At 39.6% G+C, this 14548-nt stretch overlaps 1 protein-coding gene across 1 annotated transcript in view; it reads right to left on the bottom strand.

Moving 5' to 3' along the window:
- The window catches only part of LOC134365147 (programmed cell death 1 ligand 2-like), a 41729-nt gene extending 28017 nt beyond the window's left edge, over positions 1 to 13712 (bottom strand). The window contains exons 1-2 of the mRNA XM_063081337.1: positions 13655 to 13712; positions 4255 to 4560 (exon numbers count right to left, since the gene is read on the bottom strand). Coding sequence (XP_062937407.1) covers positions 4255 to 4560; positions 13655 to 13709 — 361 coding nt within the window. The 5' untranslated portion in view covers positions 13710 to 13712. The remainder of the gene's footprint in view (positions 1 to 4254; positions 4561 to 13654) is intronic.
- Between the last annotated feature and the right edge of the window lie 836 nt (positions 13713 to 14548).

The raw sequence follows: 14548 nt of genomic DNA, 5'->3' as shown, positions 1-14548 counted from the left end.
GAGAGAAGTAAAGGTATTTCTCCCCTGTGCTCTATGCTGCGACGGCCTTTCCTGCTGCAGGTGCATCTCTTCCCTGGCTCCAGCTACCACTGGACAGGCCCACTGGGTTCCAGTGTCTGTCAAGTGACTCTCACTCTTGGGCTCTATTAATTCTGCCTTGCCTCTTCTCCCTCTAGCCTTGCAGGAGTAACAGCTTTCTGCTATTGCTAATTGCTGATTTGCTTCTCTGTTCCCCGTTGGCTTCTCAGTCTCTCATTAAAAGAATTACTATTTTCTGCTTTAGATTTCCACAGGTTTAAATGGTTTGTTTCGCTGGTTGACTCTGGCTATCTGATACATATGTTAACTGCAGTGCTATCATTTCTTAAATTGTGTACACAGTATTATCTGCTTTATAATCATGATGACAGTAAATAAGGTGAAAGGTGAAAAAAATGTAGCTTTATATGATTTGGTCTTAGAGAATCCATGCAAGTTTCTAGTAATCACTAAAATAAATCTTTCTGGATTGCTCCCAATTAACCCATTGAACAGCCTGGAGAAGAACATCAGGTTAAAGAGTTTGTAATTTCCAGGAACTTTCCCCCTTTGAAATTCAGTATATTGTCTTCTTGATTGCAGATTTCCTTATTCCCTTCTGTTTCCCCAAGGGAAAAAAGATATTGAAAGCAGAGATTTAGCTCTATCAGTAAATTCTTTTAGCAAATGCTCTCCCTGGGCCAAGAGGCTTGAATGTACAGTCATCTTTCCCCTCCTGTGTTGCCTCTTTTAGACTGCTTCCTCCCGGTGCCCTCCGTCTTTCTTTACTTAGGGTGAAGGCGCACTTAATGGAAGTCATGTTTCCTCTTTCCTCCACTTGCAGTCTTGTCTATCTTGGGCTTTTGTGTTGGTTTGAAGTACTTCTGTAAGCTTCAGCCCATTGCAGTGTTGGCTCTTCCTGCTCCCCACCCCCCTCCCAGGCCTTCAGCCTAGCTGGGCCCTTGTGTTCTCAGTGTTTACTCTGTGCATGACTAGGATCCTTTGCACAGGCCAGTTCTCAACCTGAGCTCCTCTGCCAGACCCCTGTGCTCTCCGGTCCTCTCTGGGTCTCTGCAGGCTCTTCTTCAGCCACGCTCCCTGCCTTCCTCAGATTGTGCCCACTCATGTAGCTGCAGCCTGGCTTTTCAGAAACCACAGCCCTTTATTACCGGTCTCTTCAGTCTCTAGCCATTCTACCCAGTATTTTTTTCTGTCCTTTTGAAATCAACTCTCTTTTCATCATATTTAATACGAGTTGCTGCCCAGACATCAAAGAAGGTGTCATAAACCTATTTTCATGTTTTATGTCACAGATCAGGCATTTTAAGGTAGAAGCATGACCTTCCTCTAGACCTACTCCATGTATGCGAGCCCTCACTGGGGCCCCAGATCTACCCTGCTTCCTCTGGTGACCCCTGATCAGAGCAGGATACTCTTAGGTGATGATCTTCCACTCTTTTTTTTTTTTTTATGCTTGCATGCCTCCTAAAGGAATTATGATGCAGTGTGCATCCTTTTACATATTAAGTAGATTCTTAGCATTTTTCATAAGTTTCTATATTGGAAAAATATATAATGTTTAGTATTTTATAAATATTTATACTTTTTAGTAAAACAATTATTTCACTCTTACATGTGTACCCAATGGCATCTAAGTATCAAAGGAAGGTCTTTTATACATACCATCATCCATTGAAAAATACATACGAAAACTATTCTCTAACGGTCAAAGCTTTACATTGTTCCTTTTTATTCCTTGAATCTCACTTCCCATTCCACTTTTCCTACAGAATTTTATCTTAATGCAACATATTTGTGTGTTTGACAGCACTTTTATTGATTGTCCTCGTGTCTTTACAACAGCAGAATATTTATAGCTATTGAAATTAATTTTTTTCTTGTAACGAGTTTTAAATTTTCAAAGTTTTCTTATGCATTGGGATCTAATTTCCATTATTATCAGCACATAGTTGATCAAAATGTAAAATATCATGAATATTGATAATGATTAAATATAAAATAAAAATTCGCTAGAAATGTTTCTTTTAATGAGATAGGGCTCTCTTTTTAAAATGGTTCATGAATCTGAGGATATATATGACTTACGGTCAGAGTGATTCCATGTGGTAGAATTCAGCATCAATTCTATTTCTATTTTTCATTTTTTATAGCTGTGATGGTTAAGATATCTTGCTCATATGAGTAAGTCGGTGGGAATGGAAGCAGTTTTGTTATAAAAATATCATTTCATTCTTTGACAATTTATATGGCAAAAATTACTCATTCTTGATTACAAGTTGTTAACTCTATTAGAGCCTACTTCGATTTTGCTGAAAGCAGAAAATTTGATACCACCTGCTTTGCAAAAGGATTTGTTAGTCATGACAATTCCAGAAGGTGTCAATATTTTCTATCACTCTTGTTTAGCACTGTGGAGGTTTTTACACCCTAGAACAATGGACTATATTCATAATAGTTGGGAGGTAGGCTTTTTATGAAGAGGGAAAAAGCAATAGTAAAAGAGGAAGTGTTTTAGGGGAACCCCAAGAACCTTGCCTGGCACATTCTCAGGCTCATCAATTTTGGGAAACCATACTTGGGGAAGATGAAGATCTAAAAACTCATTTCCCCAAACTGCCTGTGTTCGTGCATCCCTTAGAAAGTCTTTGTGATCTCCACATACCCCAGTGTGATGACCATTGTTTTAAGGAGCAAATCTGTCCACACTTGAGCAATCCCTGGTCTATGTGAGGAAGAAGGCAGGATTTCTTCCCAGGAATAAGAGACGGCCCTCAGCCTGGGAGAAAGAGTGGGATAGATGGCCCCCAACATGGCATTCAGATAGAGATCTGTAACCATGGGGGTGGTAATTTTGGGGTTGAGACTTGAGTACATTAGGAGATCCTGCAAATGTACAGACTTCTTTCCTCACATTAATTGAACTCAGGCTAACTTCAGTGTTCTGGAGTTCCTCCCAGCTGATACCTGGGCAGGAAATGCAATAAAGGTAGAAAACAATTACGTCTAGGTTAAAGGCTTTCTTGGTGACTCATTGATGACTGAGGTATGAGGAGGTCACTGTCCTTGTAATAACTGAGGGTCTTTTAACTAAATCTCCAGACACTTACTAAATGCCAGGAACCATGCTCAGTTCTTTATGTTCAGTATCTCTGTTAATGGCCACAACTATCCTATGTGGTAGGTGCTATTGTCCTCCTTTTACAAATAAAAAAATCCAAGAAACAAAAAACATAAGGTTATAAAAGGCAAAATAACTTGCCCAAGGACACAGGTGAAAAAACATTCACCCTTCTGTCTAATCCTTCTGGTTTGTCCTTCTTTGCACCAGGTGATAAAGTCACACGGTTGCTGTCAAAGTCAATAGTCTTTGGAAGCCCAAATCCACAGATGCTCCAGAAGACAGAACAGATCCTCTGAGGCCTAATGTACGGGAATCTTCTCTCACATTGGGGTGGAGAGAGCCCCAAACCCAGAGGAACGGGGATGGCTACTGACTTAACCGGGCTCTCTCGGGCCACCCACTTCACTTCTCTGGACCTCGGCTGCTTCATCTGCAATACATAGGGTGTGCACTTGAGCAGTGTTTTCCACACTTTGAACTTTTTATGACATGGAGTGAAAAAGTTTTTTGTACTGTGACTCAACACACACACACACACACACACACACACACACACACACACACACCCTTCTGAAACAAGAGGTTTACAAAACAACACTCAGCTCTACTGTTTGCTGCCCTCTGATTTATTCTATTCTATTAATTCATTTTTGGGGGGCAAAAACCCCATCTGGTTGCTACTTGCTAAACTGATATTTTAATCTATTAATAGGTGGCAAATCATGGTTTAAAAAACTCTGGACTAGAGGAATGAGCCACTGAAAAAGAGTAGCTTAATAATCAAGTCAGGGATGCTCTGTGGGAGAACTGTGAATTAGGCAAAGCTTATCTGGCACTTTCCCACCTTTTAGGGACTCATTTTCCCGGCTTCCTCTAGCCCATTTTATTTCTATAACTTCTACCCCTAGTAACCCTCACTCTAGCTGCTTTATACTCAGATGTCAAGTAATATTTCTGATTTTGCTTTCTCTCAGATAGCTCTGTCTCCTTAAATCCATCCTCCCACTTTTTTGCTCAAGCTGCCTTTAGTGGATTTCTGTTACTTGCAGCTAATGCAGGGCCTCTGCTGGATTCTAGCCCTTGAAAGCACTCACCTTTGACTTTCAGAGTCAGGTACTTGTAGTCCCAGGCGAGTCCATAGATGATCAGGCAGCGGTACTGCCCTGCGTCTCTCACTTGGACTTGGGGGATGTGGAACAAGGCCTTCCCCAGAGGCAGGTGCTCTTCCAGCAAAGTGGCCCTTTCACTGTGTGAGGATGTATCGTTTGCCACCTTTTGCAAACTGGCTCTTGGTGCTTCGAGTTCCACACGACCTCCAGTGTCAAAATCACACTCCAGAGTCACGTTGCTTCCGTAGTCCACTGTGTACAGTTCCTTAGGGACTGTCACTCTGAACAAAGCTGAAAAGAAAATAAGACTTTTTTGGTTTTCATTTATGAGCTACTTTTCACGTTAATTTTTAAAAAATTAATGAATTAATTGAAAAGAAGACATTTTGCTGTTGTTTGCTTTGACTTTATATTTCAGTTCTTTCCTGAGTGGGAGCTGAGACCCATACCACCTCCATTGTCCAGGAGATACCTGTCATTATCTCTGCATTCCCCTGAGCATCTCCTTGCTCTCCTTTGCCCCATGCAGTCTGGGCAAGGGTGGAATTCTTGACCCGCTGCTCTGATGTAGAATTTAATAACACTGCTTTATTTTCATTACATTTATTTTTGTTCCTATTCTCTATTTACCAGTACAAGTGATAACAGTTTTCCATCTACCACAAGGGTATACTGCTTTGTTAAAAAAATTAAAAGCTGAGTTGATTTAAATAATTCTATTAAAAAAATAGCATAAGGAGTGGCCAAACATGGCAAAACTAGTGAAGATAGTGTTTGCATGTAAAAAGCATGAGAAACAGTACAAAATTATGCTGCATTTGTCATTCATAAATGATGGAAGTATAGGAAGATCTTGAAGTAGTTTTTGAATCATCACAGAAGATCCAATCAAGTAGAACTTGCTTTATTCATTCATTAATTTATTCCATCAAATCATTCATTCAACAAATATTTGGAGGCTTCTTGCAAGCATTAGCTATTTGAGGGGCTGTTTCAATATAAAACATGGTATGGGATGAGCATAGGACTTAGTGACAGCTGAGCCTGGGTGCAAATGTTGACTGTATCAGGATTAGGAGCACTTTATCCTTGAGTCCATTATTTAACCTCTACGAGTCTCAGCCTCTTTTACTGTAAGACGACGTTAGTATCTATCCCTCAGTGTTGCAGTAAAAGCTGGACAAGGTTATACATGTGAAGTGCCCAGGTCTGGCTGGCAGTAGGTGCTCAGCAAGCAGAAGTTCCTTTCTTTTGTACCATACTTCAGTTCTTGAGAAGGTGGTAATCATGTACGGAATGGATGGTCATTCTTTACTGGCTAGACTATTTTACTAACCAGGACAATCCATTCCCTAACCAGATTCTATAGTATAAGTAGCTCGGGTTTTCTTCGCTTGAATGATTCACATTGCAATTCTCTTCTGATTCAAGGTTTTCCTCCCACTCTCCTGCAAGTCTATGAAGGCAGTGACCTGGGTGAGTTTGCTTTGGTATCCTTCGTACCTAGCACATACTAAGTTCCAGTTAAGAGTTTGGCATAAATGACAGAGAAAGAGAGAGAGAAAGAGAAAGATGACTCTGACCATAATCACTTTTGTTTTCCTCTCATCAAATTGCAAACTTGCCTGAGATCACACGAATTCTCAATCTTCATCGCCACATAGCACAATTGGTAGTGATATTCACAAACTTGAGATTTATCAGAAATGACTGACAAGCTTCTATCTTGCCTCCACCTTCTGACCACAATTAGAACATTAATGTGCCTTTCTACAGAGACCTATGGTACAGAGAGAAGTCCACATGGGCCCAGCATTCTTACGTGCAGGATGGTGGCAGGGGCAGGGCTATGGATGTATAACAATGCTAATCACACCTGCACTTGCTGGGCAGGGTTGAGAAGATCCTGAGATGATACTTATGAAAAGGAATGTTGGGCTTCAGAATTTTCTGTATGGTTTCATTTTGTGGCATCCACTGTACACTTGGAATAACTCTCACCTCAGGGTCTCCATAAACCCTCTTAAGGGTAGATCTCTTTATGATGGGAACCATCTCTAGGTAATTGAGTTACTAAATCCCCTCATAACTAAGTCAGAGCTACCTGATACCAAGTCTACCCTTCCCTGAGAGAATAATAGTTATTTATTAATTCATCAAATATATATTAAGAATCTTCTATATGCCAGGTTCAGGAATTTACTACTACCTTTACTTTTCTCATAGTAGTTCCTTCTCTTATTTTATTATATATGATAAATGGGAGAACAGGGAATGAAATGGGTTAGGTGCTGAGTCTAATGACAAAAATTAGATAGAAGACTTTGGGTGTAGATTCTACTGAATCTATTTAGCAAATTTATTTACCACACTCTGCTTTCTTCTCATGGCAGAGGGAACGCCTGTAACTTCCTCTGGAACTCCCCTTAGCACACAGCAGAACTCCCCTCTTTACTGCCTGGGCCTTTGATAAAAGTCCGTATTCTTTTTGCTTTTCCCACTGCATGTACAGAGTATATGCTAGGGGTTGTGCATAAAGTGTGCTACCACTCAGGTGACATTTCTTGACTAATGTTCAGAAGAGGAAAGGGCAATAAGCCAACATGAATCATGTATCTGAATACCTCAGAATAACTAGAACAATAATTTTTATTTGGTCTAAATTTGCCCCAATTAAAGCTTCTAAGCCATGCAAAGTTTTGAGCTTGATTACCCCATATGAAATAAGGGGTTTAGGAAATTGAATACACTTTGGAAATCCTAAACCGTTCTTACATACTGTAAATTGCAGAGGAAGAGAAAACATTCTTGCAAGCAATTCTGTGAAGTTGTTTTTCTCAAGACTGACTGCACATTAGAATCACTAAGCAGAGGGCCTCAACCTCAGCTGACAACAGAATCACCTGCGAGGCTTTTGAAAAACACTAATGCCCAGACCCCACTTTGGATTCGTTAAAATTAAATTCTATTGGGGGTGAGGCCAGCATCAATTTTTTAATTTTCCCAGGAGCTTCTAATGTATGGACAGTATTGAGAACCATTAGTTAGACAAATAAAACACCTGCAACTGCAAACCTCTTTTACCATCTTGTCATTCAAAGTGTTGTCCTCAGCTTTACCTGGGAGCTAGATAGCAATGCAGAATCTCAGGACTGCCCCAGACCAAGAGAATCAAAATCTGCATTTTAACAAGGTCAGTGTGATTTGCATGCATATTACTGTATGAGAAGCAGAGTTGTAACATTGTTCTACATTTGGACTGTTATTGGGAAGTAGAGTAATAGCTAACATTTCTTAAACAGTTATAATAAGTCAGACACTGGGCTAAACCTTATAGCATCATCTCATTTGATGTTCCCAACAACTCTACAAGGTAGGGGTTACATCTACTTTTTACAGATGGGGAAACTGAGGCTTAAAGAGGTGACATAACTTGCCCAAGGTCAAAGAGTGGTAGCTCATGGAATTGGAATTCAAGTTCATCTCTGTGTTCTCAATGCACATTCATCTCTGTGTTCCCAGCAGATATGACTATATATTCACTGGCGTGTGTATAGTATATCCATGAATGAGACAGATATACTTTGTTTAGCTTGATGCTAAGGAAAAGATGTCTTGTTTTATATTTCATGTGCCACATGGTTATTATATTGAGCTTTACCCTAGCAATGAACTCTTGAAATTATCAGATAAAGGAGAAAACCAGAAAGTTTCCACAGCTGTGAAATGAAGCAGACAACACAGGTTTTCCCATTCATGTGGGGCCCTAAGCTAAACTAGAGAGCAAAGGACTTAGCCAAATCATGAAGCATTTGTCCATGTATGTCCTTTAGCTAGATTAAAGCAGCTAACTTGGTTAATGCTGGCGCCTTTCTGAACATTCTTGGGGGAACTTTGCATTTTATTTGCAACCAGGCATCAATGGGAGTCTGCACCTGTCACATCTTCAGGAAACACAAAACAAATTATTTGCATTACCTCCCAAGATAGCTTCCTCTTTAACCTAATTTTATATGTTTTTTTTTCCATTTAACAACAGATGCTTAATTTTTTCAGACTTTCTACATAATGGACTTGAAAGGTGTGGTGGGGGGCTGCTTTACACAGCCACATTCTTCAGAAAACTCTAAAGTTCCTGGTTTAGTACAAAATCCTGCTCTGGGTACCTGATTCATGCTCTTCTCTTTGTAGGAGCACTGCATGGAGATATCTCCTATCTTAGAGATCCTTTCCCCAGACTGATTCTTTCCCTTTGTATATCTCAGCGACCAGCAGAAGTGATTTTAGAGCTGAAGACAGGCCAAGTGGAGGGATCCAGGGTGTGGTTCATGCCCCAGAGTGACTTCAAGCATCTCTACGATCATGTGCCCCTTGGTTTCCACCCACCTCTGGAGCATGAAGAAAGAAGGAAACATCAATGAAAGAAGAAAGATTGGGGTTGCTCTTTCCTCCAAGAAGTGACAAGGTATAAAAAACATCTTCCTTTAAATATATCTGAGTTATAAGATGTCCTTAAATTTTGAAATGATAAATAAGAAAAAATCAACTATACAGCTATAGTAACTAAGAAACAGTGATATTGGCGAAAGGATACATGCATAGATCAATGAAGCAGAGAGTCTAGAAATAGACTCACATAAATAAGACTAATTGATTTTTGACAAGGATTCAAATGCAATTCAATAGAGAAAGGACAGTCTTTTCAACAAACGGGGCTGGAGCAACTGAACATCCACACACAAAAATAAAGTGAGCCTTAACCTATACCTCACACCTCCTATAAAAATTAACGCAAAATAGACCATAAACCTACATATAAAATGTACAACTCGAAAATGTGTAAAGAGAAAATGTTTTAGGTCTTGGGTTAGGCAAAGAATTCTTAGATATGACACCAAAAACACGATCTACAAAAGAAAAAGTTGATAAACTGGACTTCATCAAAATTAAAATCTTTTCTCTGCAAAAGACACTGTTAAGAGAAATAAAAAGACAAGCCACAGACTGGGAGAGAATATTTGCAAACCACATATCTGATAAAGAACTCTCAAAGCTTTACAATAAGAAAATAAAGAACCCAACTAGAAATGGTCAAATGCTTTGAATACACACTTCACCAAAGATGATATACGAATAGCCAATAAGTACATGAAAATATACTTAACATCATTCGTCTTTAGGAAAATGCAAGTTAAAACCACAATGAGATACTTCTATGCACCTATTAGAATGACTTTTTAAAAAAATGAGTGCTGGCAAGGATGAGGAGCAGTTGGAACTCTCATACATTGCAGGCGCGCATGCAAAAATGGTAGTCACAGTGAAAAGGTTTGGTATTTCTGATAAAGTTAACCCATATGCTTACCATTTGACCTAGCAATCCCACTCCTAGGTATTTACACAAGTGAAATGAAAACCTATGTTCACACAAAAACCTATATGCAAATGTTTATAGTAACTTTCTTTGTAATCATCAAAAGTGGGAAACAACTCAAATGTCCCTAAACTAGGGAATGGATAAACAAAATGCAGAATACATGCAATGGAATACTACCCAACAACAAAAAGGAATGACCATTAACACAGATGACAATATGGGTGAACCTCAAATATATTATGCTAAGTGAAAGAAGCCAGACAAAAAAGTGTATCTAATGAACGATCCCATTTATATGACATTCTGGAGAAGTTAGGAATATAAGGATAGAAAACAGATCAGCGGGTGCCTAGGCTTCAGAGTTGGGGGAGGATTTTTGTTTGTTTGGCAAGTGATGGAACTGTTCTAAATCACGATTGTGATGGCAATTATATGACTATGCATTTGTCAAAACTCAGCATTTTTTTATGAAAAAGAAATTTTACTGATGTAAATTTAAACACACAGATGAGGGTACTTCAAAAAGTTCACAGAAAGATGTGTATAACCTTAAACACAGATAATTTAAAAAATGATATGAAAATGTCTTCCCAACTTTTTACTTCAAACTTGAAATTATTTTATAGATAACACAGTAGAACATCCAAAGAGCATACAAGTAAGGAGAGAGTTTGTGATTCATGGTTTGAGTCATATTCAGAGTCCACTTTCACCACAGTCTTTCGGAAGTGCACATTTTTTCAAGGATTAATCCAGAAAAAGATTGAAATAACTACAATGTTCGCCAGTAGGGGACTGATTAAATAAATTACAGCAGGTCCAATGAAATATATAGAGCTGCTTAAAAATGAGGGCTAGCTATATTTGCTGATTTGGAAACTATAAAGAACATAGACTTACTGAAAGCTTACTTCTTTTAGTAATCTTTGGTAATTTCTTTTCTGGAAAAAGGGCAACTAGGAAAGTGCTACGGGGAGTTTGGGGAGGAGGTTATATCGGGCTGGCGCAGGTCGAAAGATTCTGGGGAGCTGCAAAGTTCTACCTCTTGATCTGGGTGGTGGTTACAAAAGTGTTCCACCTTATAGTAACATTAAACTTTACATATGTTTCATATTGTTTTCTGTATCTGTGGTATATTTTACAACAGAAAGCTTTAAGTACTGACAATTTAAGGGCGATTTAATTAAGTAAGGCGAACATCTGTGAATCTACCATCCACCCCGAGAACTAGCACATTACTAATGACATCATAAATCCACTGCCTCCACCAGAGGTAATCGCCATCTGACTTTTGTGCTTATCAATCTCTTGCTTGTTTTTTTAGCTTTTTCTTAAAATATGCCTAAATAATACATTGCTTATAAAAAGGACATTGTGCTGTATATTGTCTTCTGGCCTTGATTTTTCTTAAACTCAATATTATGCTACAACAATTCATAGATGTATTTGCACGTTTTTGAAATTAATTTATTTGCACACTGTATAATATTCTGTTCAGCTAATATACCACAATTTCTGTCCATTCTGTCGGTGGGCATTTGAGTCGTTTTCATTTGTTTATAATGACTCACAATGCTGCCAAAAGCATTATTTTTAAAATTTAAAAATATAAAAATTCACACAGAGAGGAAACTAAGGCATCATACTAATGGAAACCATATACTTCTTTTTTTTTTTATTTCCAATGAAGAGAGCAGGTCTAGGATTGCACAAGAAACAGTGAAGGAAGTGGGGTCTTCAGTCTGTCTGTCCATCCTGATAGCCGAGGTTCTCTCTCTGTCACTGGACGTGGTAGCCTGATTGCTCTTACATGCTTTTTAAAGGTTTCTTACATTTTAAAAATTATATTGTTATTATACAAATAATACCTAAATACATATTTCTTGTAAAAAGAAAACTAGTAAACAAAACGGATAAGATTGTCCTTTTTATCCACATCCCAGACCTCTGCTCCTCCTCAGAAGTGAGCATTCAGATCAATCTTTTCAATTTTTTTTTTCTTTCTTAGGTAGCTTCTTTGATATCAAAACTATTTAATTAGAGAGACATAAAATGACAAGGTTTAAAAAGAGCACACATGAGGAGAAGGCATTCTAATTTAGGCAAATATTTAATATTTATTTGAGCTGATATTATCTGGATAGTGGAAAGCAAAGAATTCTGAGTGTGGAAAAAGCGTGAAAGTGCTATGTTTTTTAGCTGCCTTTGGTTAGTTCGTCAACATGACTTATCACACATATTTTTTTGATTTTGTGAATGTCCAGAATAAACATTCAATATCTATCCATATTCAAACTTAAGTACAAAAACCCATTCCAAGGCTGAAAGGTTCATGGATTGTCTGCCATACTCTTTTACCGTCATCACTGTGACACGGTGAAATAAAAAGACATTAGCTTTGTTGAAATCTTGCCCATGCCCCCTAATAACTATGTAATCTTGGGTGAATTAAATAACTTTTCTGAGTCACAGTTTCCTCACTTGCCAAATGGCTAGTGTGAAGATTAAATGAGCTATAACATATGTCGATTACCTAGCATAGTATTTGGCAGTTAGTAAGTCATCAGTGAACATAACTCTCTTCCCTCTGCCTCATTAGTGTTCCTAACTCAGTCAGTGCCTTGTGAGGCTTATCCTGGAAGGAAAGGTCCTTCCTCTATAGAAAGATCAAGTGAGGGGTCAAAAACACTGCCCTTTATTACCCTTTCCTAAGAGAAAAGTCAGAAAAACAAAAACAAAAAAAACCCCCCAGGGTCTCAGTGTTTTTAAACTACCAACCCACAGAGGTTACACAATCCCCAAGATTTCTCCTAAAGCCCCATTCCCATCAGGGGAAAGGGAACTGCAACTTTAGTCCCTTCTTTTGACCCTTGGTTCCCTTACCACTTTATGGAAACTCAAAGCTCTTTGGTAGCAAGAGGGCGTTTGCCCCTTTTGCATGTCTATAAAATCCCAGCTGGGCAGGGTTCCCTGCAAAGGAAACATGAAGTGTTCCTTTAGTTGGCACTGCAAGGACATGGTGGGAGTAAGCAGAATATTGGGGTATCCTTCTAAGGAGGGTCTCAAGTCTATGTCTCTAGTGCCAGACCAGGCTGGGCATCTCAAGGGAGGGAGAGGAATGTGTTTTAGACCACCTGGAAGGGAGGAGAAAGTTCTTCAAAAGGTTATCAAGTGCCAAAGGATTATTTCTCACTCAAGGACAGAATGTTAGATGATTTCCCATGGGGTTAGGCATGCTATCATCAAGGACCTAATCCCCTTGCTCCACCTCTGTCTTTTTCTCTAACTTCCTGGACTTCACTCAAAATGATGGACTCATAGTCCTGACTGCACCCTGGAATGGTCTGTACTACCTTCTACAGGAGAACAACCAACTCTGAAACGACTTCCCTTCCTGCTCACCCACATCTTTCAATAGAAGCTCTCTCTTCAACTCCAAAGGCATAGCCTTAAGGTTCATTGTTCATTTGGACATCAGAAAGACTGTTTTCAATTCAAGTAATCCACATTAAGGTTTCAATGACCAATGGCTGCTATTGTTACTTTTCAAAAGAGGTACTTAATGTTTAATAATCTGCAGAATGTTTGCAAGAGACTCTAGAGTAAAGGAGTCCTCTAGGTATCTCCCTGACCATTGTCTCCTTTTTCTCCCTGCCAGAAGGGAAGGGGACAGCTGCTTGGCATCTCATTTAAGGAAACTCAACCCCTGCCCTCTTGTATCAGTTCAGATGCACATGGTCTGAGTGGTCCTGTCTTCTTGCCATTACCCTCATCAGACAGTGGGGAAAGATGTATCAATATTTTCAGTCCCTGTTTTTGTAAGATGAGGACATTGGCGTGTTCAAGCCACCCTGGGCACCATTCTTCTTGTGGTGCTTATAACAGCCAGTAATCATACTTCTTCTCAAAGAAAGCCCTCAGCCTGAAGACCGCATTCTTATTACTGGCTTTAGCTACGGGCCCCCATCAGCTGCTCTTTCTCAGACCTCTCCCTTTGTCTTTTCTTACCTGCTGTCTGATGAAGCTGCAATTCCAGGCTCAACATTAGCAGCAGGAGGAACATGTTCTGTACTTGATCTGAAATAGACAATGGAAAGTCTCAGGGCTTACGCAGTTTTGCTGGGTTTCATGATTTGGTGATTTACTCACTCCTGAAAACAGGGAAATGACTGATCTTTTGGCAGAGGTGGTAGACCGTGGTGGAGTCGAGCAGAGCTGGAAAGAGAAGTTATTGGTTGATTGACTGGAGTAGGGGGGATATAAGGTAAGAGGAAGTGAGGAAGTCTTTATCAATCCAAATGAGAAGATCTGCTTCCTTTTCTAACGGCTTTTTCTGAATGTGAACCAGTTCTCATGAGTCACGCACACTGGTGGTTCTCTGTACTTCTTTGTCTCTCCCACAAAGCCTTCCATAGGCCCTTGAATAGCTCCCTTGTTTGTCAAATAAGTAATGCACGCCATCTTCTCTAGCTGGACTGCAAGTCTGGAAGTCAGACACCTGAGAATATGCCTCAGGAGAACAGAGCTAGATGTTCAATATACACTTGCCGGTTGACTGAGCAGGCAAAGTAGTCATGCTCTCTTGAGTGCTGTGATTGAGTTTTTCCATCACTTGAACTACCTCTTACTAAGAGGTTTAGACAGGGAGAGCAGAGCGCTGGCTCTGATGGTGAAAGGAGGGTGCCTCCCCCTGGTACTGCTCTACTCCTCTGCTTCCTCTTTTGCTCTTAGGCTTTCTCCATCCACAGAGCTTCTCATGGTTGACGGCCACAGGGACAGGGTGCACCACTGTCAGCTATTCTGTTCTTGAAGAGGCTTTTTAACCTTTTATTAGCCATGGAACTGTTTCTTCAAGGGAAATCTGTTGGAGCCTTACATGTAAATTAAGTAAACGTGGAGCTG

This window comes from Cynocephalus volans, chromosome 16, assembly GCF_027409185.1.
Source record: "Cynocephalus volans isolate mCynVol1 chromosome 16, mCynVol1.pri, whole genome shotgun sequence".
Taxonomy (NCBI): Eukaryota; Metazoa; Chordata; class Mammalia; order Dermoptera; family Cynocephalidae; genus Cynocephalus; species Cynocephalus volans.
The sequence above is the reverse complement of the archived record's forward strand: the minus strand, read 5'-3'. Positions and strand labels throughout refer to the sequence as shown.